General features: G+C 36.7%; 1 protein-coding gene and 1 pseudogene across 4 annotated transcripts in view; both read right to left on the reverse strand.

The window, feature by feature from the left end:
* Positions 1–26,929, reverse strand: part of TXK (TXK tyrosine kinase) — a 77,504-nt gene that overhangs the window by 35,150 nt on the left and 15,425 nt on the right. For 2 of the 4 annotated variants that reach the window (XM_077136796.1, XM_077136794.1), the window contains exons 2-8: positions 25,647–25,797; positions 24,330–24,432; positions 23,265–23,470; positions 19,678–19,743; positions 17,165–17,219; positions 8,438–8,517; positions 7,390–7,517 (exon numbers count right to left, since the gene is read on the reverse strand). In XM_077136796.1, the coding sequence (XP_076992911.1) occupies positions 7,390–7,517; positions 8,438–8,517; positions 17,165–17,219; positions 19,678–19,743; positions 23,265–23,470; positions 24,330–24,432; positions 25,647–25,720 (712 nt within the window). In that variant the 5' untranslated portion in view covers positions 25,721–25,797. The remainder of the gene's footprint in view (positions 1–7,389; positions 7,518–8,437; positions 8,518–17,164; positions 17,220–19,677; positions 19,744–23,264; positions 23,471–24,329; positions 24,433–25,646; positions 25,798–26,929) is intronic. The other 2 variants (XM_077136795.1, XM_077136793.1) reach the window with 1 other exon arrangement.
* LOC143663215 (nucleophosmin pseudogene) lies at positions 13,581–17,121 on the reverse strand (annotated as a pseudogene).

Raw genomic sequence — 26,929 nt, forward strand, 5'->3', positions numbered from 1 at the left:
ACTATGTGATGATATTGTGAATCATTGATTGTACACCATGTATTCAATGTATGTGTGAAGATTTATCAATAAAAATATTTTTTAAAAAAACCATAGGCATAGGGATGATAACATTATGTAAAAAATGCAAAGCATGCAAAGCAAAGTTACGTTGTATGTGTATATAAAGGATGTCAAAATAAAAAATTTGAGGGCCGCGGTGGCTCAGCGGGCAAAGTGCTTGCCTGCTATGCCGGAGGACCTCGGTTCGATTCCCGGCCCCAGCCCATGTAACAAAAACGGAGAAACAGAATACAATAAAAACAAGAAAATGTTTAAAGATGTTTCCCTTTCTTCCTTCCTTCCTTCCTTCCTTCTATCCTTCCTTCCTTCTCTCTGTCTTTCCTTTAAAAAAATAAAAAAATAAAAAAATAAAAAAAAATAAAAAATAAAAAATAAAAAATTTGAGACTGAAACATCAAAAAAATAAAATAAATAAATTCAATTTTATAATGAATTAGTTTCTTTATAAAATGTTTCTACAAGCAAGGAATGACCTAGCTGAGGAGGCAATTAAGGAAAAATTTCCATTCAAAATACAACCAAAAGAATCAGGTGTTTAGGAATAAGTCTGACTAGGGATGTCAAGACTTGTACACAGAAAATGACAAAGCACTGCTAAAAGAAAATTTTAAATGACCTAAATAGATGGAAAGATATTCCATGTTCATGGATAGGAAGGTTGAATGTCATTAAGATGTCAAGTATACTCAAATTGACCTATAGAATCAATGAATACCAATTAAAATCCCAAAACCCTACTTTGAAGACTTTAAAAAAAAACTAGTTATCGAATTTATTTGGAAGGGAAAGAGACCCCGAATAGCTAAAGATATCTTGAAAAAGAAGAGTGAAGTGGGAAGACCATCACTCCCTGACTTTAAAGGCTACTATAATGCTACAGTAGTCAAAACAACATGGCACTGGCACAAAGAATTATTGACCAATGAAATCCAATCAAGAGTACAGAGATTGACCACCAAATCTACAGAAAATTGATCTTCAGTAAGGCCTCCAAATCCACTGAACTGGGATAGAATTATCTTTTCAATAAATAAGCATGGGAGAATTGGATCTCAATAGTCAAAAGAAAAAAAAGGACCCCTATCTTACAACTTACATAAAAATAATTCAAAATGGATTAAAGATCTAAATGTAAGAGTCAGTACCATAAAACTTCTAGAAGAAAATGTAGGGAAACATCTTCAAGGCCTAGTAATAGGAGGTAGCTTCTTAAACTTTATACCTAAAGTACAAGCAGCAAAAGAAAAAATAGACTAACAGGAACTCTTTAAGATCAAGAGCTTCTGTGCCTTAAAGGATTTTGTCAAAAAGATGAAGGGGCAACCAACTCAGTGGGAGAAGATATTTGGAAACCACATATTGGATAAAGGCTTGATATCCCATGTACATTAAGAAATTATATAGCTCAACAACAAAAGAAAAAGCAACCCAATTACAAAATGAACATAGGATATGAATAGACAATTTTCTGAAGAGCAAATACAGATGGCTAAAAGCACATGAAGAGATCCTCATTTTCATTAGCTATAGGGAAACGCAAAGCAAGATGACAATGACATATCACCTCACACCTATAAGAATGGCCTCTATTAAACAAATAGAAAACTATAAGTGTTGGAAAGAATGTGGAGAAATTGGAGTGCTTATTCACTGTTGGTGAGAATGTATAATGGTGTAGCCACTATGGAAGACAGTTTGGTGGTTTCTCAGAAAACTAAATATTGAGTTGCCCTATGATTCGGCAGTAGCAATATTCAGTAGATACCCAGAAGAACTGAAAGCAGTGACCTAAATAGACATCTGCACACTGATTTCTTTTTCTTTTTTTTTTTTTTTATACATGGGCAGGCACCGGGAATCGAACCCGGGTCCTCGGGCATGGCAGGCAAGCACTCTTACCTGCTGAGCCACCGTGGCCCGCCCTGCACACTGATTTCATGGCAGCACTATTCACAATTACCAAAAGATGAAAACAATCCAAATGTCCATCAACAAATTAGTACATAAGAAAATACGGTGTATACATATGATGAAATATGCAGCAGTAAGATGAAATGAGGTCTGGAAGAATATGAGAACATGGATGAATCTTGAGGACATAATGCTGAGTGAAATAACTCAGACATAAAAGGATAGATACAGCATGATTCTGCCCTTATGACCCTGGTAAAGACACTATCCATGATGCCCAATAGATGGTGGGAGCCAAAGGGTACAATAACTGAGAAGCAGAATGGCAAACTGTGATACATTTATATGATGGACTATGATGTGGCTACAAAAAGGAAGGATGTCAAGAGGCATACAACAAACTGAATAAACCTTGAGGACACTGTGCTGTACAAAATAAGCCAGAAACAAAAGAATAAATATACTAAGGTCTCTTTCAGAAATACTTATAAGAAAATTGGAGTCTAGACTGTAAGCCCTTACAAGCAGCCACAATTAGCCTGAGCTATATGTGTTTCTGCTGGTAATTCCCTGGAACTTTGAGTAACTCTGTGACACCTGGGACCCAGAAATCAAGTGCTACAGCCCTGGAGGTTAGCATAGCTTTATATAATAACACTGAAAGTAACCAAAGGGAGATCGAGCCTCAATTAGAGTTGAAAACAAAGCCAGTCTGGCTGGGTCTAAGGTAAATCAGAATATGGGCTAAAAGATGATAGTGTATGACTCTAGACCTTCATACAGACCTACCGCACAGGACCAAAGGCAGAGAGGTTCATTATGTCTAGAACCTAGATTTTCTGTAACACATAATCTAAATCAAGTTGTTTAGACAGTTCATGTGAACAATCCAAACCCCTGGGTCCAGAGTGGGAACGAGGCCTTACAGTTCCGCGCAGCTTGTGTAATGCTGGGATGCAACCCAGACTGTGGTGGGCTGGTAATTAGGAGGTGTTGGTAGAGTCCTTTGAGGGTCTGAAGTGGGGGGGGGGGGGGGGGAATATATACATACATACATACATATATATATGGAACTATTGAACTGCCCCATCTAGGAAGCCCCAGGTACCCTCTCAAGCACTGGGGGCTCAGTGCTTGAGAAAATGGGTCAGGTCTTTGATTTTGAGCTTTGACCTTATGGAAGATTGTTACTATGGGGGAGAAACTAAGACTGCCCATGGCAAGGCCTGGGAATTGCTTCCAGGAAACCTCTGTGTTCTTCAGATGTAGCCTCTCTCTCTCTCTCTCTAGGCCCAACTCTGCAAGGAAAGTTATTGCCCTACCTACTGCCTGGGACATGACATTCTGGGGTGAAGGTCTCCCTGGTGATGTGGGCATGGCTCCTGGGGATGAGTCTGGCCCTGATACCTAGGGATCGACAACACCTTACAGACCAAAGAGGGAAAAAGAGGTGTAATACAATAAGGCATCAGTGGCCAAGAGCGATCAAATGGAGTCGAGAGGCTATTCTGGAGGCTGTTCTTATGCAAGCTTCAGTTAGACAGTGCTGATTGCCATGGTTTGCTAACCCCCAACCAACATCACTCCTGTTTACTCTTGAGAACACCTAGGGCTCAAACTGAGACCCTATAAAGGTTTTGTGCATTCAGTTTGCTTTCCTGGAACCTATAATTTCCAAAGGGTTCCTACGTCAGATAAATCCAGAAAAACAGAGGGACCAGACTCTCCAAGATTATCAATTAATTACATCCCCCTATCCTTTAGTGTCAACACCCCTTTTCAACATGAAAATGCTAGAATGGGCATTGCCCAAAGATCAAAGGAGAAGGAAGAGGTATAACAGAGAGAATAGGATTTGGCAAATGAGTATGACTGCTGAATCATTTTATCAGTATTCCTTCTAGCTTCCACTGTTCAGGAGCAGCTAGAAGGAAATATCTGAGATGTGGAATAGCAGCCCATGACAAACTCTGGTATCTGTTCTGTAACTACTTGTTTAAAAATTATTGCTTTTGGGGCGGGCCGCGGTGGCTCAGCGGGCAAGAGTGCTTGCCTGCCGTGCCGGAGGACCCCGGTTCGATTCCCGGCCCCAGCCCATGTAAAAAACAAACAAACAAACAAAATATAATAAAACAAGAAAATGTTTAAAAATGTTTCCCTTTCTTCCTTCCTTCCTTCCTTCCATCCTTCCTTCCTTCTCTGTCTTTCCTTCCCTTCCTCCCTGAAAAAAAATAAAAATAAAAAAAAAAAAATTATTGCTTTTGAAATGTATTGCTTTTTTCTTTCTTTTCACTGTGTATATGTTTTATTTTACCAAAAAAAAAAGTTAAAAAAAAAAAGAGAGAGAGAGAGAGCTCAATACATAAAAAAATCTCCTTGGTGATACAGGCAGAGCAAGTGGATGGGGAAAGCACAGAGGTAAACACAAGTTGTAAATACAAGCAATATTCTAGTTTGGGGCTAGAAGTTGTGTCATGGTTATTTGTTATAATGTTCTTTATACTTTAAATGTATGTGGTCTATATTCTTTGTATATATCAAAAACTGTTTTGAAAACTATAGAAAGGGGAAGAACCGTTGTATAAAAACAAGTTCCAAGCATCATAGTCTGTCATAAAGGAAAATAAATAAATGAGAACACAACACAAAACAAAAGTGTTTCTCTAGATACTGACCTCTTTTAGAGAGAAAGAGGAGGAGGAAAGGAAAGATTGATAGAAGCCATTAAGAAGGCGCATGTTAAAAAGCTCAAGTTTTGGCTAAACCTTGAGTCAGCAGCCAATCTCCACAAAACCCTGTTCCTGCATCAGCAGACTAAGTCCACTGGACGAGGGTATCGATTCCCAGCAAGTGGTTGCAAGTGATGGGACTTCATTTCTGTCATTTCTTCACTACATTTGATGTAACTGAATCTGCATTCAGCATAGAATTGCTAGAATTCACCCTTCATGAAATCCACTTAAGTAAATACCTTTCCCCCATCCCCCTTCCCCTTCTATCTATGTTCTAGGTTTTTCTTCACCCCCCCCCCATTCAAATCTCTGCCACTCTCTAAAGCCCCTCCCTGACTATTCCAGCCTGGCTGATCTTTGACCCTCAGTTTCTCCAGCTCTTGCAAACCTTGTTATATAATAATATTTTTGCATTTTCCAATATCCCCCAACTCTTTCAACTTTGTCAGAAATTAGGCACATTCCTGCACATACTTTGTCCACTCGGTGCCTCATCTTTCCCCAAGGTTAACTCCATGCAAAGTTGTGATATTCTATCGCTGTTGGTGATACAGGCAGAGCAAGTGGATGGGAAAAAGCACAGAGGTAAACACAAGTTGTAAATACAAGCAGTATTCTAGTTTGGGGCTAGAAGTTGTATCATGGTTATTTGTTATGATGTTCTTTATATTTTAACCGTATGTGGTCTACATTCTTTTTATATATCACTGTCCTTACTTCTGGTACCTGAATTACCAAAAGCTAAACTGACCAGAGGCCAAAACGTAAAGAGGAGAGTCGTGGTTTCCAATGCCCAGCCTCTTCTAAAACTGGGTCCTCCCAAATACCCCTCACTGACATGATCCGCCTCTTTCTGGCAAGATATGGTAGTTTGTACCGACTCTGGAGCCAGAAAGCCAGTAGATTCAGACCTCAGGAGAGCTAATTCATTAACTGTGTGGGCTGCAGTCATTTACTCCACAACTCTGCCCCTCAGTTCCTTCATCTGTAAGAGGGAGATAACAACAGCTCCTACCCCACAGGATTGCTCTGAAGATTACATCACTAAACACACGTAAAAGCCCCCAGAACGGGATCCAGCCCAAAGTAAGTCTTCAGTAAATATCACCTATAACTGGGTCCCATGACTTTCTTCTTGACGCCCTCCTTTCTGGTTTTCTTATTTCTTTTCTACATTCTTTTCTAATAACCAGCCGTCATAGCTATACATTTTCAACCCCAGTTTTTCCATTTATTCTTTTTTGAATATTTATTCTGTTTGATCCCAGTTTTATTTGTAATATTATCTTCATGGTATTTTAGACATTATAAGAAGAATCTACATTCATCACAATAAAAACTCAAACCCTAACGCCATCTTTACAGCAGGAAATGAAAGCCTTCCTTATCGCCTGGTCTCATTCCCTTCGGTAAACATTAACAGTTTCTAGTCTATTATATTCTGATTAGCCTGAAAATTCTTACCTCAAATATATATGTAGGATTTTTTCACAAAAAATAGGATGCTACTCTAAATCTACTGCTCTGCACATTTTTTTTCACTTAACAACTTATCACTGCCATCTTTTCATGTCAGCACCTCCTGAGCTACCTTATTTTTTTTAACCTCACTCACCAGAGTGTTTACACAGTTTCTTAAAGTCTTTCTTTGAAGGAAGGAAAAAAGAGCAGTGCGAAGGGGAAAACTTAGAACCGGTCTCTGATTTAGAGGGCTTCTATCTCTAGCCACAGCCATGCCTTCCCTTCCCCTCCCCCTAACGACTTTCTAACCAAACTCCCTGTTACCAATTGGAATATCCAAATGGACTCATCCCAGGAGTGGATTAAAAGTTCCTTGGATTTATTCCTGACATTTAGAACTAATATACTAGAAAAGTGGCCCACCTGCCAAGAGAGATTTTTTTTTTGTCAACACGATTCTTCATGAAAGAAAAAAAAAGAAAGAAACACTCCACATGACAGGAAGTCAAAACAATATGGAAAGTCATAGTGGGTTCCAAATTCTGTAATGCTGAGGTAAGAAGATTCCCCATGGGCTCACAGTGGTCCAAGGTGAGGGCTGAAAGCCCAGTGATGTGATTGTAATTGTGGTGGAGCTTTCCGGAATGCTACATCTTTCCGCAGATGATAGGTCTGCACAAATAGCAATTATTGCCAAGGCCATCTGGAGAAGGAGGTTAAATATGACTCTGATATATTTAGGCCAAACCATAACTGTGAAAAGCTGTATCCTATGTAGCTCTTTCTGCCCTTCTAACAAGGGGGAGAACAGAATGAGAGATTTAAGGGTAATTTTCTACTGCAATTATCTAAAGTGGAGTAGAGACATAGGGGCAACAAGAAGGAAGTCCCATTATTTAGGGCATTTGAAATCCTATTATACTTAGCCCTATGTAAATTGCCAGAAAAATGTATAATGGCCAAATGGTCTTTTACTTCTCTACCAAATATAATTTTTCTAACAGGGAATAAATGTAGGAAATTGACCTTCCTCTTACCTCCTAACTAGAAAAACAGAAAAGCTTCAATGAAAAGAGGAGTTGAACAGGAGACAGGTTGTATTTCAAGCTCTTAAACCATTTCCACAGAGGGCATTTGCTTCTGCTGAGTGTCTGAGACCAAAGATACATTGCCTAGCAAGGGCCTGCTCCTTGGCTCTTCCGGCCTGAAATTCCTGACTTACCGGCGGCATTGTGCTGGTGATAGTGGATCAGTTCAGGGATTGATTGAAAGAGATGTTTTTCAGCCACGTAGTACTGTCCTGAGTTATTACATTTGATCTGATAATGTTTGATGGTAGCGTGAGTACTTCTACAATCAATAAAACGTGAATTAGTGTACAAGCAAAAGATCACTGTGGGACTAAGCCAGCATCATTCAACACAAAACTCTACCTCCAGCACTCTTAGCCTAGCAACACTGCACACGGAAGAATGGGTTGAATTAGATGGTGTTTCACCATCCCAGGAAAATTCCTCAACTATCTTACTGGGCGCCCCCAACCAAACATAGCCTTCACCAGAGTTGTCCAAGTGACAAGTCCAACGTCACAGAACAGCTCATAATGAACACTTAGAAGCATTTATTAAATAACAAATGATGGTTAAATGAATGAGCAAATGCACTGTCAGGAAAACTAGTACAGGGTGCATTAATGAGCAGGTTGCTGCGCTATGGGCAATTGGGGCTCAATCCTTCCAGGGGCCTTTGAGGGGCTGTGTGGAACATAACTCAGAATTTTCCCACTCCAGATCAAAGAAGATGAAGTGCTTATCCACCAACTCCCATTCCTCATTGACTGCTCCTAGGATGTTAACTCTCAGGGACTTACAGCCTAGCCACAGGACCCAGAAGCTCCCATAGCCAGACAACATCCTCAAGAAGAAAGCTACAGAAGCTAAGTACAGGAGAACTGTCTGCAGGTAAACCCCAAGGTACAGTGAGGGATCTGTGGAAGGCACCAACAGCATCTGCTACAATTTATCTAACCTCCTCACTTGATGGATAAGAAAAGGAAAACAAAGAGAGGGAGGCAAAGAATGGACTCCTTATCCACTGTCAGGAGTCTCTTAGGGATAGAACTTGAACCAGTTAGCTGTCCTAACTTTCCATGCCAGCAATCTTTTTCTTATGCTAGGCTCTCACTTATTTCTTTCCATGATTGTTTCTCCGTAGAAAAGACTGTCCCCGTAATTGTTATTTCTAAAGTAACCAAAGTCACAATGGCTTACCTTCTAGCTCTTACAAACATGGAAATTGTAAAGAGTCCCAAATGTCTTGAATCTCTGACAATAAACGCACCTTCTTTAGACTGCAAAACAATTCATTCATTGTTCAAGTTGATTCCTTCTTAGAAAGATAAACCTACATCTTGGTAATTTAAAACAAATCTATACTGACTCGCTGTAAAATAATGAGATTGTTTTAAGAAGTATATGAATCTTATTTCCCTTGCAGGTTTATAAGTCATACCCATAAAATAAAATATAATTGTGATAAGGGTATTTAAAGATCCTGCCCCTAATTTTTCTAAGAAAAATTCTGAATTTGACAACCTTGGTTGTCATTAGCTATATTTGTTATATTGATCAGGATATAGATTCAAAAATAGCTAATGAATAGAAAGAACTCTGCAGCAGATTGATGGATTGTACTTTGGAAGAAAGAAAACAATATGGTATTTTGCAGGAGAGGGGAAACATCTGAAAAGGCAGAGAGTGGGAAAAGAGACCAGAGACTATGAGAAGAAGAGTGACAGAGGAGATTCAGGGGAGTCTGGAAAAAGCACAGGGGGAGCCATTTTAGTTGCTGGAGGAGTATGGGAAATACGAAAAGAGAAATGGCAGGAGAAAAAGCATTATTTCAAGTTTATTTTATGTTACGAACTGGATCCCCTTTGACATTCTTTGGGAGACTAATAAAGTTTTTTTTTTAAATAAAAAGTGTTTATTTTTAATTGTGGTAACATGCATAACATAAAAATCATTTCAAACATTTTAAGTGGACAGTTCTTTGCCATTAAACATATTGGTAATACTATGTAACTTTCATTACTATCTATTTCCAGACTATTTTCATCATCCTAAAGCTTTGAATTGCTTCTCCAACTAATAAAACTTCTAAATTTTTATATGAAATTAGTTTGACATTAATAGCAATAATACAACAAAGACTTCACATAAGAGAAAACTGCTGACCAGTCTAACTTATATCAGTGCAAAAAGCCCTAAATAAAATGTTAACATTCAGCAGCATTTCAGAAGAATAATATGCTATAATTGAGAACAATTGAATACAGGAATGCAAAATAATTCACTATATTAGTAGACTTGAAAATAAATCACGTGTTCATCTCCCACAGATGCTGGAAAGCATTTGACACATTCAACTTCTAGCATCACTTTTTCTCAATTCTCAATAAAATAGGAATAGAAGTGCATTTCCTTCACATATAGAATTTATTTACTTCAATCCCAAGTCCATGTGAAAATCGCTCCAACTAGGTGGGCCACGGTGGCTCAGCAGGCAAGAACGCTTGCCTGCCATGCCAGAGGACCCGGGTTTGACCCCGGTGCCTGCCCATGTTAAAAAAAAACTCCATGAAAATCACTCCAATTAAAGTCAGAAAGAAAAAAACATCCTCTGTCAGCTCTAGTATTTAATAGAATTTTGGAGATACTAGCCAATGCAATTAAATGAGAGACAAAAATTAGAAGTACTATAATTAAAATTGTATAAGAGAAATTGACATCAACACTAACACTCCAGGTAACACCTAAGTGAAGTAACTGAAAAACTATTGCAAAAAAATGTTAGAATTCACCAAAGTTGTCAGTTATGAAATTAATGCACAGAAATCAATAGCAGTCATAAATAAAATCAGGATATCCTATTTATGATAGCAGCACAAAAGATAAAAAATACCTAAAAATAAACATAAAAATGAATGTCCAGGAACTATATGAAGAAAACTTTAAAAGGTTCCTAAAGAATACAAAAGCTTTTGCTTTTCTCTTTCAGATCTTTAATCCAACTAATAAAACCTATTTTGTGTGAAGTAGGGATCTAATTTTAATTGTTTCTATATAAGCAATCAATACATGGATCCCAGAAAAGAAAAAAAAATGTTCCCCAAACAGCACCGATTTTTAATGTCTGAACAATTTTCCCTAAATTAATCTGTAAATTGAATTCAACCAACAGGAAATTCTTTTAAACTAGGAAAAGTGATTCTGAGGTTCATACAGACCCCCTCTCTGCTCCCCCCCCAAAAAACCGGTATCCGGAATGTTTCTCAAAAAAGAAAATTAATGAGGGAGGTTTCGCCAAACCAAAGTAAACCTCAGTATTTAAATCAGTTTAGTAGTAACTATGAATACATGGGATGATCAATGAAACTAACTAGAAAGTCCACAGTTGGTCCAAAATATATAGAGAAATTTTGTATACTATGAATGTGGCATTTCAAATCAATGCATCAAAGATGGACAATTGGCAACCATTTAGAAAAAATAAAGCCACATCAATACCTCCCTTTCTATGTCATGAAAAGTTACAAAGGGATCAAAAGATTAAATGTAAAAATTAAAACCACTAATCAAGAAACATGGGTCTTTTTAGAAAAAAAACAAAAACCTTGGCGTGGGGAAGCCAATTCTAATTTGATACATATCTTTTGCACATTTTTTCACTCAATATATTTTGGGAATCTTTCCATATCAGTACACAAAAAGTATCCCCATTCATTTTATAGCTGTATACTATTCAGCTTGAATGTATCAAAATTTATTGAAATCATTGAATTTTCAATAGTATATATTCTTTTAAAATTCAAACAACTCTTATTCTCTTTGATGCTGTAAATACACACATTTTTTTACAATCTTTTAACAAATTTTACAAAAATGTATTTGATAAATTCACACATAAGACTCAAGTATTATTAATGACACAAACCCAAAAGTAGCCAGATGACAATTAAAAATTAGCAAAAAAAAAACTTACCATGTCTCACTAAGAGCTAATTTCCTTAATATACTTAAGGAAATTGTGAGAAAAACAACAAAAACTCAATAGAAATTTATACAAAGATTATGGACAGTTCACAGAAGAGGAAAAACAAATGACTCTTAACATATGAAAGGATTCTTAACCTTCCCAGAATAAGAGAAGTGCAAATTGAATGTATACTGAGATAAGATTCCAGACAGCAAAGATCTGAATGTTTTATAAAACATTGTGCTATAAAGGTTGTAGGAAAATAGGCATTCTCTTACATTTCTGGTAGGCGTGTAAATTGATACAGCTCCTATAGAAAGCATATTAATATCTGTCAAAAGTAGACTCGTACATTCCCTTTGACCAATCATTTCTGCCTTTGGGGATTTATCCTACAGCTATATTCACACAAATTAGAAAAGATGTGTGTACAGGTTATTTACAGCAGCAAAGAGAGTAAGAGTTGTTTTAGGTACAAAAGAGCATACACTATTGAAAATTCAATAATTTCAATACATTGTGATATATTAAGCTGAATACTATGCAGCTATAAGATAAATAAGGATACTTTTTGTGTACTGATAAGGAAAGATTATCTATCCCAAATCAAGTGGAAAATATGCAAAAGAGTCTATATAATATGCAATCATTTGAATGAAAACAACAAAAAATATATTTGCATTTGGTTGTGTGTACATTAAATATTTCTGAAAGGACCCCAAATAAACTAATCATAGCAGTTTATCTATAGGAAGGAAAATTGGCTTACTTGGGGACAAGAATGGAAGAAAAATTTTAAAACTTTTTGATTTTTGAATCACATGAACATACTGACCATTCAAATATCAGGTACAAATATATATTGGATAGTACCATGAGTAATTTACACAATAAATTTGAAAACAAATATGAAATAGGCAATTCTCCAGCTAAATATAAACTATTGAAATTATCTCAGAAAGAAAAGCAAATTAAATAAGTAGTCAAATAGCTATCTATCTCAAAAATTATCACATCTAGACCATTTTACAGGAGAAATATACCTAACCTTCAAAGAACTAATAACTTCTATCCAATACAAACTATTTCAGAAAATCAAAAAAGATCAAAGACCCAACTCATTTTATAATGCTAGTAAAACTTTTATACCAAAACCAGACAAAGAGAACGGAAAATTACAAGCCAGACTCTCTTGTGAACATAATAACAAAAAATCTAAATAAAATATTAGAAAACCTTCTCCAGCAATATATTTTTAAATGACTCATGAACAAGGAGGGTTGAACCCAGCCATATTTTAAAAATAAAAATTAGGAAATATATAAATTAGATAAAATGTATGTCTAGGATACATAAGAAAATATGCATCTATTTTATTTTTTATTATTAATTTTTTTGTTTTTCAAAAAACACCAAAAAGCACCAAACAAACACAAACATTCTTAACTTTTGATCATTCCGTTCTACATATATAATCAGTAATTCACAATATCATCACATAGTTGCATATTCATCATCATGATCATTTCTTGGAACATTTACAATGCATATATATATATATATATATTTTTTTTTTTTTTTTTACATGGGCAGGGAATCAAACCCAGGTCCTCTGGCATGGCAAGCAAGCGTCCTTGCCTGCTGAGCCACCGTGGCCTGCCCAATGCATATATTTTAAATAGCCTTTTCATTACATACACATACACATACATACACTACACACACAAATGGAATAAATCTAACAAAGGACATCTATGAAAAAAACTAATGCATTTTATTAATGGAATAAAAGAAAGTCTAGAAGAATTGAGAGATACACATGGAGATGGAAAAATTCAATCATTAACATAATTTCTCTCCAAATTAAAATTACCAATGAAATTTGTATCTGAATGCCATCTGAGTTTTTGTGGATTTTCACAAATTGATCCTAAAATATGTATGAAAGATTAAAGAACTATGAATAGCCAGAAAAATTTGAGGTAGAATAAGGAGTGGTGACTTAACCCAACTAGGTGTGAGGATATAGTTCATCTTTCTAGTAATTAAAAATAGTGAGTTGTGGGCTTAAGAATAGACATATTCTGTGCAAACAGAATAGTAAAACCTCAGAATAGACCCACACATAAAAGGGAACATGTAATGCATTATAAATCAATAGGAAATATGGACTATTAATAAATGGCTCTGGGATCAATAAATTTACTCAAACCATAATTAAAATTAGATCCCTATCTCATGCATACATGCACATGTGCACAAGGGTTACACATATACACCCACATTTCAGATAGATTAAAAATCTAGCAGTGAAAAGTAAATCACGAAAAATTAAAGGAAAATATAAAATACCTTTAACACTTCAAGGTTGAGAAGAATTTCTCACACTAAACAAAAATCATAGATCACAAAGAAATATACTGAGATATTGAGAAATTCAACTACATTAATATTTTTTAATGCGTGAAAAAAAGAAAACAGAATGACGTAGTTTCAAAAGCCACAAACTTGAAGACTATATTTGTAACACGTAACTGGCAAAACAGTGGTACAGATAATATACTTTAAAAATACATATCATAAGTTTAAGAGGCAAACACTGTATTGAAAAATAAGCAAAGGATTTCTTTAACTTTATTAAAATATGAGTTTAATTCACATGTATATTTTTGTCCCCCCACCATTTCCATTTGTCTGACCACCACTACCACTCTGTCCTTCATCCCACGCATACTTCAGACCAAGCAACGAGTGGAGTTCCATCTTTAAAAACTAAACAGGCAATTTAGACAACACATCCTTGGCAAAGGAACCCAGACAACATTTATCAGACATAGTAGGAAAAGTTCTCATTGTGTGTTTATTATAAAAAGGACAGCCAGATAGCAACTGTTACAGAAATGAAATAAGATAGAAAACATTTTAAACCTGTTTAAAATATTTTCTTAAAGAGACTTCATCCACTGCCAGAGATCTTGAATAGCCTCCTGGTCAGTCATCAAAAACTTCACATACTTGGTGAATTTGGCTTCCACTTCAGGAAGAGGACCGCCTTTTTCTATACTTGCTTGCATCTCTGTTTTAATGTCTTCTACAGAACTAGGTCCTTTCAGTGTTTTAGGAGGTTTTTCTTTGGTTTTTGAAGGATTCTTGACCTTTTGTTCTTTGTGTTGATGGTTTGGAGTCTTTTCCATTCTGGTTTGAATTCTGTGCACGTTTGGCTAGAGTATCTCATCTAGGTTTCTTCACGGGAGGTTTTCTTCCGTTTCCTCCTCATCAAAATCATCATCATCTTCTTCATCTTCATCATCATCATTGTCATCTTCATCAGCAGGAAGTTTTAACTTTTTTCTGTGAAACCCTGGTTCCACTTCCAGGGGCAGATCGCTTCCCAGATCTACTTAGGGGTTTCACATCCTCTCCTCCTCTTCATCTTCTGATCCTGCATCTTCCTTCACAGTCACTGAGTGCTTTCCACCTAACCTGCACAGGCCCTGAACTGTAAGACTCTCAACTGTAAGACCACAGGCGGTGCTATTTCAAAGTCTCCAAAGGAGACCACTGGCGGTACGGACATTTTCAAAGCTGCCAGTGTTACGTTAAGTGGACTACTTCATAACTCGTTGCCTCTGCTTCAACAATGTGCAATCATCCTTTGCACCAGCCCCTAAACTGACCATTCTTAAAGATAACTGGTGCTTGGGGGTGCGAGGGTAGTTTAGTGGCAGAATTCTCGCTTGCCATGCGAGAGACCCGTGTTCCATTCCCAGTCCATGCACTTCTCCCACCCCACCCCACCAAAAAAAATTGAACAAATGGTGTTGCAATAACGGGATACTCACATGGAAAAAATAATGAAATGTGACCTAGCCATACAGCATACAAAAAACAAAAAAAAGATAACGGGTGCTCACTGTCATCATTATCCACCTTAAAGTGATCATTTTAGTCAGCCTTTAGTCCACAACCAAAAAGGTGGTTCTGGGGCCTCAGAATGCTCATGCCCATGTTCATAAAATCTTCGACGGGCTGGTGGCACGCACTGAGGTGGGAGAGAAGGTGGATGGAAATAAACAATCACTGTTTCAGAGAACAGTCATGCAGGACAGAATCACACCAAAAAGCAAAGGATTTTAACAGGCATGTCACAGAAGAGGAACCCCAAGTGGCCAAGCACAGTTAAAAAGTTGTTCAGTCAAGGAAATGCATGCACACATATAATTTCACAATGAATTGAGGGGCAGGAGGAAATTGTGAAAGCACCAACTGTTGGCAAGAATATAAGGAACCAGTTGAACTCATTCCTTGTAAGACTGTAAATTAGTACAATCACATTGAATGATGGTTTGGAAATATCTAGTAATGTTAAATATGCACATATCCTGTGACCAAGTAATTTCACTTCTGGATACAACTTAGAGAAACTCTCACTCTTATGTACGTGATGACATTTACAAGGATGTTTGTTGCAGCACTGTTTGTAATAGCAACAAGTTAGAAACAAATTTGAACGTTTATCAGTAGTGAAGTGGATATATTTGACATACTTATATAGTGAAAAACCTCACAACAGTTGAAAGAATGCATTTGATCTTATACGTACTCATGCATGGATTTTAGAAATATGTTTAATTAAAAAAACAAAATACGATCCCTTTTATGTCCATTGTTAAAACACATAAAACTATACTATAGATTTACTCATGGGCATATATATAGGCATACTTACATATATAAAAAAAAGTAATGAACACATGACAAAATTATAATCGCATGTGGAAAGTGGGGGGGTAATGAAAAAGATTAGGGAGTGAGCTTCAACTATCTCTGTGATGTTTTATTTCTTTAAAAAATGCAATAGACAAATTTCATTATCTGTTATATCTGGGCTGTGATCACGTGGGAGTTTGTCATATAAGTCCATGTTCCTCGTCCTGCAGGGAGCTCAGACCCTCCACTTAGTCTGGCTTCCTTCCTGATATCAAACCCAGTGACCTTGGGGATAGTACTTATGACCAACTTATATGGACCTCCTGCCGGACTCTCCTTTGATTCCGCCTTACTGTCATTACATCTTATTTCTCCATGTTGGACCAACTAATATTTCACAGATGCCCACCTGCTGTTGCCATGCCAGCAGATGCGACATTTTGCCTGCTGTACTCAATCTCCTTCTAGCAAGTGCACCCAGGCCTGTCCTTCCAGCTCCATCCCCACCACCAACCAAGTACCTCTGTCCCTTGTACCCCAAGGTTAACTGGGTCTTCCCTTTGTCCTGAGCCATTACCGGCATTGGGTCTTTAGTTACAGCACTAATTCATTTGCATTCACATTTTTTAGATTTCCTCAATATCCGACAGCGATGCATAATGACACGCAAACCTCTTATCTAGTTTCCAGTTTTGACTCCACACTGACCCACAGTTAATCTTTACCATCACTCAGAAATTTAAAGAATTTTCAGTTTTGTTTTGTTTTGACTTAGATGAGCAGTTTTGATCTGAGAATGGTATTTTGTCTACCCTGCTCTCTTCCCTTTGCACCCAAAGAACAAAGAAAGGGAAGTGCCATGTTACTTCATATGTTTGTGTTTTTAATTAGCCTTGGCTAAGCTTAGCAGGATGGAGTGTTTATTTGACCACCTTTCTCACAAACTTTATAGAGGAACATTAAATATAGATGCCACTAGCAGAATGCACTTTAGAATGAATGGAGTCTCACTACCTTGGAGGTGAAATCAGAACATTTTTGAAATTATGATGAAAGTCAATGGAAAACATTATTTGATATAAAGATAAATGCTTTACAACTTCTCAGAAATGTATAATAGAGATGACATTGTACTAATATTTTAGAACAAAAAGAACAGGAAGTAATGAGTCTTTGGTTAAAAATCTTTGTAATGTATCTCTTATGGAAGTTTTGAAAATACAGATTTATTCATGAACAAACTGGATTACCTCTTGTTTCAACAGACGTTCTGCCTGATTTCTCGTAATATTTCTATGGTACCAACTGTAAAGCAATAAAAATTATTTTTAAATCTTATATATTTTTTTTCAGATAAAAAGGCTGCATTTTCTTCATTTTAAGAACATACCCCAGAACTGACTCTAGAAAGTTAAGTGACTTTTTAAAATTCCTAAAAACAATAACACACAATTATGTATAAATTAGTTTAACAGCTTTATTCATTTCAAACTAATATCTAGTTTGTTTTCTTACATCTCAGTTCAAATTTCTAACACACACTTAGTAAATAATTCTGAATGATTTAATCTGTAAAATTGCCACAAAGGATATGTGGTTAAGAAGCCATCATTTTCAGCAACTGCTTTATAGAGCTTTGGCAGATTAACTAAAAAATACTCATGCCTCTTTTTTCCCCCTCTCAGGAACTTCTTATTTGTTTGCTTTTATACGTGCTGTGTTAGATTTCACAAAATTAAAACTCTCTCTAACTTTTGACTCTCCTAAATTGTTAACTCATAGTAAAGTTAAGAGTTTAGTTGAGAAAATGGAACAACCAATTCATGACCCTGCCCCCAAACACCCTCACCCACTTCACCTCGCCCATCATTCTCCCTCCCTGATTAAGTTCTAATCACACCAGTTTTTACTTGTCAAATTCGCCAAACCCTTTCGTGCTTCAGATCATATTGCTTCTTCTGCCTGAAACATGTTATTAAATGGCTAGAATATCAGAACTATACACATGAAACATAATCAAATAGTATTATAATTGAAACATATAGTTTGATACAACAATACCTAGTCCATAAGCAAATGCTCATGATAGAGAGAAGAAAAAGTGGTAGGACAAAGGAGAAAAAAATAACAATTGAAAATCTTTCATTTCATAACATTTTTAAAAAATGAGTTGATAGAGCATGGCCAGAAATAGTAGTTTTGTAGACAGCAGAAAGAAGAATGCATATATAACCATGCACTGAATAATAGTGAGTGGGCCAGATGGTGGCTAATTGGAACTGTAAAACCTGACTCTGAGGGTGGAGCTGCTTGCGTTGTTCCACCGATCTCATCCTACGGGCTTCTCTTAACCCCTAGTAGTGGAAAACTGCTGCTAAATTAGAATGGTCGGGTATTAAAAGACTCATATCCTCAAACTGCAAATGAACTTTAAAAATAGATAGAAACCCACAGGGAATGATTATACATGATTTAGACAAAGGAATTTGACTATTCATCACAATTGCAGGAACGAGAGCAATTGTCGTGTTAAACTGTGAGCCTCCGTTGAGTACTTTTTAATGAATATTCATATTAAGGAGGGAATTTCCAGATGAGAAAAGCAATGAGCAAATTAATTAATAATGAAAGGAAGGAAAGTAACATGGAGGGTTAGTGAGGATCTATTTACTAACAAAGGGCTCTGAACTAAATACTTTGACATATGATTCCTTAAATCTCTAGGAAAATCTACACTGGGCTACTGATGTGGTAAAAAGTCTTATTTTCCTAATTTTTCTTCCTTATAAAATCTCCCCTGACCTGACCTTCAAAGGGACCCATTTTTATTAGGCAGCTTTAGCTAGGGGTAGATTATTCTAGATGCTAGATTATTAATCTAGATTATTCTAGATTATTCACCAATGCTTTTGGAATTGGATTTGGCTTGGGGTGGGGCTGGGGGAGATAGGGTGACACGCAGAGTCTGACCTCCAGGTGGATTTAAAGCAGTAGCCAAGGGGGCTCTTTCTCATTCAGCTTACTCAGAGAAGCCCTGTCTTAATGCCTCACCTCACATCACCTACTGCCCCCTCCTAGAAGCACATGTTAATTGCAAACCAAGTATCTTAATGGGGGGTGGCGGGCAAGCCCATCACCACATGCTCAAAGTGCAAATTTGAATTGGTAAAAGACATAAAACTAATCCCAACTCTGTCATTCTTTACCCCTCAGCCTTAATTTCTTATCTGCAACATGAGGGGCTAAATAAGTGATTACTTTGCTCTCCTTCAGCTTCCAAATCTATAATTGTTATAAAAATAGATTTCTGAGCAGAACTCTAATAAACATGCTATTGCTTCCTCCAAACTACAGCCTTAGCCTGGTTCTCATCTTGAGCTATTTTTAAAAACATGTCAAAATATAGGCCAAAACACCTACTAGGCTCAAATTATTACTCATTAAATATTTAATTCCATTTTTTAAATAATTAATTTTCTATTTAGGGTATATAGTAAAATAAATGTCAATTAAGTATTTGTTTTTACTCTGTCGCTGCTTAAAAATTTAAAGTGGCCACACAAAACAAAACAAAAGTAAGTTTAAGAAAAAGAAGTTTCTGAATCAACCATGATAAAGATCAAAGACCTCTATTGCTAAAGCTGACAAATGTGTTACTTTCTTTTCCTTTTATGACCCCAAAATGGTATCTATACTTACTAGCTGCCAAAATGTACCTAATTTTCATAGATGAACCGTGAAGCATATTTTGGAGGAGACTTACTCATATATTTCTAAGTTGGTTAGTTTGTTTTCAGTCACATAGTTGCTCGGGATTAAGCCTTCATTCCTACAACAAAAGACAAAGCAAAAATTGAAATGCTTGGTACATTTGTGGCATTATGGTGGAACAATCCTTTTAAAATCTCAAAGATATTGGAAGAAATTGAATTTATTTTACTGTTTAAATTGTTAAAAAAAGAAAAAAGGTTTTTCATTTCAACATATAACTAAAATATCTGTATACTAATACTAAGAACCTGGTTTATATATAAGGGGAGTAGTTTCAAATATTTTATGCCCCCAAAATCTTTTCAGAGAGGAAAGGGGGCACTTTAAGTGATCATTGGGGCATCACAGTATCTGGGTTAAATATAGCTCATACAAATATACTGACTTCATTCGTTTCCATTGCTGCAGAGTATTACATATTGTAAATATTCCAGTTTGTCTAGCTACCCCCGCCCCCATTACAAGCAATACTGCAAAGGAACCTGTGAACAGTCCTTTTTGTGCACAAGTAAGAATATTTCTTCAAGGTAGATACGAAGCTGTGGAATTACCAGGTCCCAAAATATGTGCATCTTTCAGTAGATACAGTCAATTACCCTCAAAGAGGATATACCAATTTATATACTCATTTCTCTTTCCCTGCACCTTCACCCAAATATATAATATATATATATTTTTTGCATGGACAGGCACCGGGAATTGAACATGGGTCTCCGGCATGGCAGGCGAGAACTCTGCCTGCTAAGCCACCGTGGCCCGCCCTCGCCAGTATTTTAAATTATGAAAAGATTGCCAAGACATAGTGTTGGCAAATAAAAGCAAGTTGCAGGACAGTGCATAAAGTATAAAATTTAGATAAACCTATGAACAATACTATACATTTTAATATGTGTACGTAAGTATATTGATAATGGTGCTTACTTTTAGGAAAGAATTTTTTTTAGAGGTAGCAGCAAATCAGAACTTTGGCATTATTTATAATATTGGCATATTATTTAAAAAACTATATTTACTTGTTAACTATAAAATTAAAAATTAATACAATATTTTTTAAGCCTGTGTCTTTACAATAGGGTACCTGCAGGAGTGGCTAATTATACAGTCCTGAACCTAACAATGCCTCTTTTCCCATTGAAAAGTCTCCATTACATGTTGAATTAAAAACTCTTAGGGGTGCACAGGTACACAGTGATAGAATGCTCGCCTGCCATTTGGAGACCTGGGTTCGAGTCCTGGCCCATGCACCACCACCACTAGCACCACAAACTCCCCCCCCAAAAACTCTCAAGGATGGCCAAATTATCAGAGAAATATAATTAAAGGAAGAGGTATAAATTTAGATACTTATACTTTATTTCAGATTAATAATAATTTTTTAGTATTGCAAGTTTGCCCCAGCCAAAATTTTCCTTTTATCTCATGTACATATGCAGAGGCTGTTAATTAAATAATTCAAACTTAACTAGGTGCCCTGCATTTTTTTTTTTTTTTGGTAAATCTGGCAACCCTAGCCTAAACTATATTTCCATGCTCAGTAAATACACACTGATAGCAGCCAACCTCCAATAAAATTGTCTTGGCGTGTATCAGAAATAAACTCCAGCATTCTCTCCCAGGGAGCTCAGATACTCCTCAAAATTCTTCTCAACCCAGGATTCCAACCAGACACTAATGATCTTTTACAGCACACATGATGAAATCTATTTGCATCCAGTGTCTTTTTTCTTTCCAGTTTGATTTGGCTACCACAGCAATGTCTTCCTTCATAACTAGTCACTGTAGACATATGAAAAGGAAAAAGATACTGTCTCTGCTCTTACCTTGGAGCCTAATAAAAGCCATAATAAAATTCCTAAATAAAGAAATTACAAACCAGAATAAGAGCCTAGATGGTAGGAATTATTATTCCCATTTTGCAAATAAAGAAACCAAAACTCAAGAGAATAAGTGACTTGCCCAAAACACACACTGGTAGGTGCCCGTGCCACTCTGAGACTCTGCCTAATATCTCTGTTCTGTAATGTGCTCTCATACTGATGGGGATGTATGAGGTCAGGTTCTATTTCATGCAGAGGGAAGAGTTAGAAAGCAGGAGAACATTAGCCACTCAACAGAGTCTTCATTCTGTCTGAAGTCTTTAGAGGATAAAAGTGTAGGAATTTTGTCAGGTCTTGCATTGAATCTGTAGATCACTGTGGGTAGTACTGACATCTAATAATTTTGTTTTACAGATTCAAAACAATATTCATCAAAATCCCAGCAGACTATTTTCTCACAAATGGAAAAACTGATCCTCAAATTCATATGGAATTAGTCACAAGGGGCCTCAAGTAGCCAAATCAATATTGCAAACGAAGAACAAAGTTGGAGGTCTCACACTTCCTTTCAAACCTTCCTATAAACAAACAGCCATCAAACAGTGTGGTTCTAGGATAATGATGGGTATAAAGACCAATGAGATAGATTGGGAGTTCAGAGATAAATCCATACATCTGTAGCCAAATGATTTTGGACAAGGGTACCAAAGTAACAATAGTTGGGGAAAGCACATCTCTTCAACAAATGGTGTTGGAAAAACTGGATATCCACTTGCAAAAGAATGAACCGCTATCTATATATAAACTCTAAATGAATCAAGGACCTAACATAAGGGCCCAAACCATAAAACTCCTACAAGAAAACAAAGAGGGGAACTGTCATTACCCTGGATTTAGTAGTGATTTCCTAGATGTGCCTTCAAAAGTATAAGCAAATTTCACTGAGAAAAATAGGTTAAATGGACTTCATCAAAATTAAAAGCCTTTGTACATCAGAGTACACTACTAAGAAAGTGAAAAGAAAACCCTACAGAATGGGAGAAAATAATGCCAACCAAATACCTAAGAGTTTAATATCCAGAATATATAAAGAACTGCTAAAACTCAACAACAAAAAGACAATCCCATTAAAAAGTGGTCAAAGGACTTGAAAAGGCATTTCTCCAATGAAGACACACAAATGGCTAATAAGCACATGAAAAGATGCTCAACATCTCTGGCCATCAGGGAAATGCAAATTAAAACCACAATGAGATTTCACTTTATGCCCAGCAGTAGGATGGCTATTATTAAAAATAATAATAAAATTAAAAAATAAAAATAGTGAGTGTTGGCAAGGATACAGAGAATAGGAATCTGTATACACTGCTAGTGGCATTGTAAAATGGTGTAACCTCTTAGAAGAAGCAAATTTCACAGAGACAGATCAGGTCACAGGGGTCAGGGGTAAGGGAAGGAAGCAAAAAGGGAGTTATTGCTTAATGGGTGCAAAATTTCTGTTTGAGGTGCTGAAAAAGTTGGGATAATGGATATTGGTGATCATAGTACAATATTGTGAATGTAGTTGATATTACTGAACAGTACCCTTGAAAATGAGTGAAATGGGAGATTTTGAGTTGTCCATGTTGCTAAAATAAAAAGCTTTTTTTAAAAGTTTACAGAACTGAGTGAAAGATATATTCCACTCAGTTTTCAAAATTGCATAACAAATGTGAAAAAAAAAAAAGAAGGAATTTGATAAAGAGTAGGACACTGGTCTTACCTGAAATGATCTCTTGCCTTCCACCAGTGAGGATTATATTTCTCCAGTATCAGATATTCTTCTCCTCTCTTTAACGCTAAATTACAGGGTTCTCTGGGAAGAAAGTCATAAAGTGCCTTGACGTAGATTTTCTTTTCAGTATCCTCAGAGGGTGGGAGGGGAGGCAGTGGCTTGCGCGTTGATGGCTGCACACAGCTCCTGTGGTGCTGTAAAAAACAAGGAATGAGTTGTTTTGCTATCATTTTAGTCATCTTTATTTTTAAAAGAATAGCATGTAATATATTTGCCTGCTGCCTCACTTTTCTCATCCAGCTGCCTAAGGCTGCAAGCAGGGTGAGATAAATGTAGGAGATAGCTAACTATAAAACAAACAGCTTTTGGAGCAAGCAACACACTATCATTTGTAAAATTTTTATATCATAAGTGTCTTGGTAGCATTGCATTGATTTTTTTTTTGTCATAATTCTTAAAAGATGATTTACTCCTCAATAGTTTTGCTTTCAGGACTTTTCTCTTGAAAGAAGAAAAATAGTCCTTTCATTTAATCTGCTGTAAGCTTGTGTTTGGGTTTACCACACTTCCTAGGAGCAGTCACTCCCAACGCTGAAATGAACTAACCCTGGCCTCAAAGTGGCAGTAGCCAGAAGACCTTCTTTCCCCCATTCGTTTTCTAGTTTCATGCTCTGCCTTTCATATACTAAAGGAAGTTATTTAGCTGGGTTTTTTTTTTTTCCTTTCACTGTCTTCTAGAACATTTATTTACTAAATGTAACGTTTATTCACTGAATTTATTAAGTGAACAATTATTTACTAAATAACTAAATAGGTATTGAGTACTTCCTTTTTTTTTTACATGGGCAGGCACTGGGAATCAAACCCGGGTCCTCTGGCATCACAGGCAAGCATTCCTGCCTGCTGAGCCACCGCGGCCCACCTGGTATTGAGTACTTCTTATGTGCCAAACATGGAACTAGGCTCTGAGGACAGCCTCAAACTTCACAGAGCATAGACCCTAAAAAGACAACTTTCTCCTGCCCCTTCTCTCCCCATCAAACTGATACTCACTTGTTTCGTCCTTGGCAATTCACTGAACCATGGCCTGCGATGCTGAGGATGTTTTTCAGAAAGTTCTTCATCTTTGCTCAGGCTGAATTGTGTTCTCACTTGTCTGACATTGAAAACGAATCATGTCACAAATGACTATTTGTATCAAGGCTGTCTATAAATCCAGTAGATTATCACAAAAGTAGTAGAAAAATCTACATCTCTTTCCAACTACTTTTTTTATTTAGAAGGCTTCCTAACCCCATCTCCATGAGCAAGTCCTAGTTTTAGGAATGTAATTTTACTCGTCTGGAAACTAGAGGTACTAAGTCCACATAGAGTTGCTATGAAATAAAATTAAGAAAACATGTATCACAGGCCCAATACACAGTCTGGTACATATTAGGGGCATAAAATTATAATCATGATGATGTATGTACTTAACCCTTTTTTTTTTTGCATGGGCAGGCAAGAATTTTGCCACTGAGCCACTATTGCACCTCCCGATTTTAAATACTTAATTACTCCACGTCAAGCATCATTCTCATTATTTTACATGCATTGTCTCACTTCTCACTTAATGGTGTTTATTGTTATAGCAGCCGTGGTATCACGCTTAAGAACATGACTTTGAATCCCAGGGCTACCATTTCACAGTGTGCTCTTGGGTAAGCAATGTAAACTCTCTAACTTCAGTTTCCTCATCTGCAAAGTAGGGATCATAAAAAACGAAAAACAGCCATATCTTGTTTTGAGAGTTAAATGAGTTGATAAGCATATATCTCCTAGCACAACATTTGACATTTAGGAAGTTCCCATTAAGTGTTATCTGTTACTATAACCATGGTGCCGTGAATTTAATTCCTATATGGTCACAATTTATTGGGCGCCAAAGTGTAGGACACACGGCTGGTTTGGGGGAAATGTACAGGCGGCTAAGACAAGATCCCTGTCCTTAGAGGGTCACGATCAGAATGCAACACAGACACACGAAAGTATACATAAAATAGGGTGGGTGACGCCGGCTCAGTGGCAGAGTTCTCGCCTGCCATGCCGGAGACCCGGGTTTGATTCCCAGAGTCTACCCATGCCAAAAAAAAAGACCCAAAAGTATAATAAAATAATTACTAGTGAAGTCATGGGCTATGGAAACATAATGGAAGAAGGAATTAATTCCAAGAGAATCAAGGAAGAATTACAGAAGACCCAACATTTGACCTATGCCTTTAAAGGAATGGGTATTTGACAGAGAGAAAATGGGAGAAGAATTTCCCAGGCAAAGGGAATGGCACATACAAAGGGTAGACTCAATAGATGTCCCCTTGAAAGTGGACTTACCGTTTCTGCACTGAACAGCAGCAACAGCAACAACAGAAAATCGACTGAATGGTATTATCTGAAAAGCAGATCATTCTCAGCTGTTAGAAAGCCGTGAGTCCAGAACATTGGAGAGATGAGACTGATGGAACTATTTCAAAAGAGGAAGTCCCTATGGGCAGGTGTGATATGAATTATTATATAGCATGTGAAAAATCTTGACCATATCCTCTTCACTAGTAGAAGGTGAAGGACTGTCACTAAAACAAAAATGAGTTACTGGCACCCCAGCCAATGTGGTTTCCCTTCTCAGGCTCATCTCCCCAGATCTGGTTTATGCATTTCCTCAGACTGTGAATACAAATGACCACTGCATTCTTCTTTACCTTGATCAGGACTAATGTCAGCTAACAAATATGGAAACGAATATAGTTCCAAAGACAGTTTTCCCCTAGGAAATCTGTTGGTGGGGATTTTAAATTAGGTCACTCACATTTCTTTTTTTTAAAAAAGCAATGATTTCTTTTGAAAAAGAAATGATATAATGTTTTGGCTTTCAGCTTTTCTATGGCTTAAATCCAAACTGGACGTCTAAAGAAAGAACTAGTAAATATGGCTCATGCACACTTATATTGTCAAGCTTGATCCTTATTTAATTTAAATTAGGTGATTTTTTGGCCATATGGTTGATTGTATTTTGGATAAGTGCCTTTACTTCTCTGGGTCTATTTTCCCATTGGAAAAATGAGGTAATAATACCTACCCCTCTGAGAAGTCTAATAGAATAGAGGTTAATCTCTAGTTTTGTGACTTTGGGAAAACTATTTAACTGTCTGTGCTTGAGTTCTCTCATCTGTAAACTGGGAATAATAGCATATTTACCATTTAAGGTCATTGTGAAAATTTATTGAATTGATTCATTTAAAGCACCTAGACAATGCTATGTATACAGTAAGAGGGATTTCGGTAATACCTATTATTATTATAGGATTGTTGTGAAGATTAAATGTGACACCATGTTTAAAATCCCTGGATCCCAAGTTTAGAAGAGGACACTATCACTCAGGATCCCAACTGGAATCAGAAGTCACACTCAAATTACAACCATGCCTGTACCGCTTCTTCCTCCATGAACTGATGGGAAACCCCCAGATGGCCACTGGAATGGGTTGAAGGAAAAGCAGAAAGAGCTTCTATGTGAATATGTCACCTTCTCATGAAACTTTCTTATACCCTCTGGATCCTCTGGGGCCCACTTTTGTATATACCACTTCTATTGCATGATGGATTCCTTCTATGCATTT

The sequence above is a fragment of the Tamandua tetradactyla genome, chromosome 19 (assembly GCF_023851605.1).
Source record: "Tamandua tetradactyla isolate mTamTet1 chromosome 19, mTamTet1.pri, whole genome shotgun sequence".
In the NCBI taxonomy this organism is placed as follows: domain Eukaryota; kingdom Metazoa; phylum Chordata; class Mammalia; order Pilosa; family Myrmecophagidae; genus Tamandua; species Tamandua tetradactyla.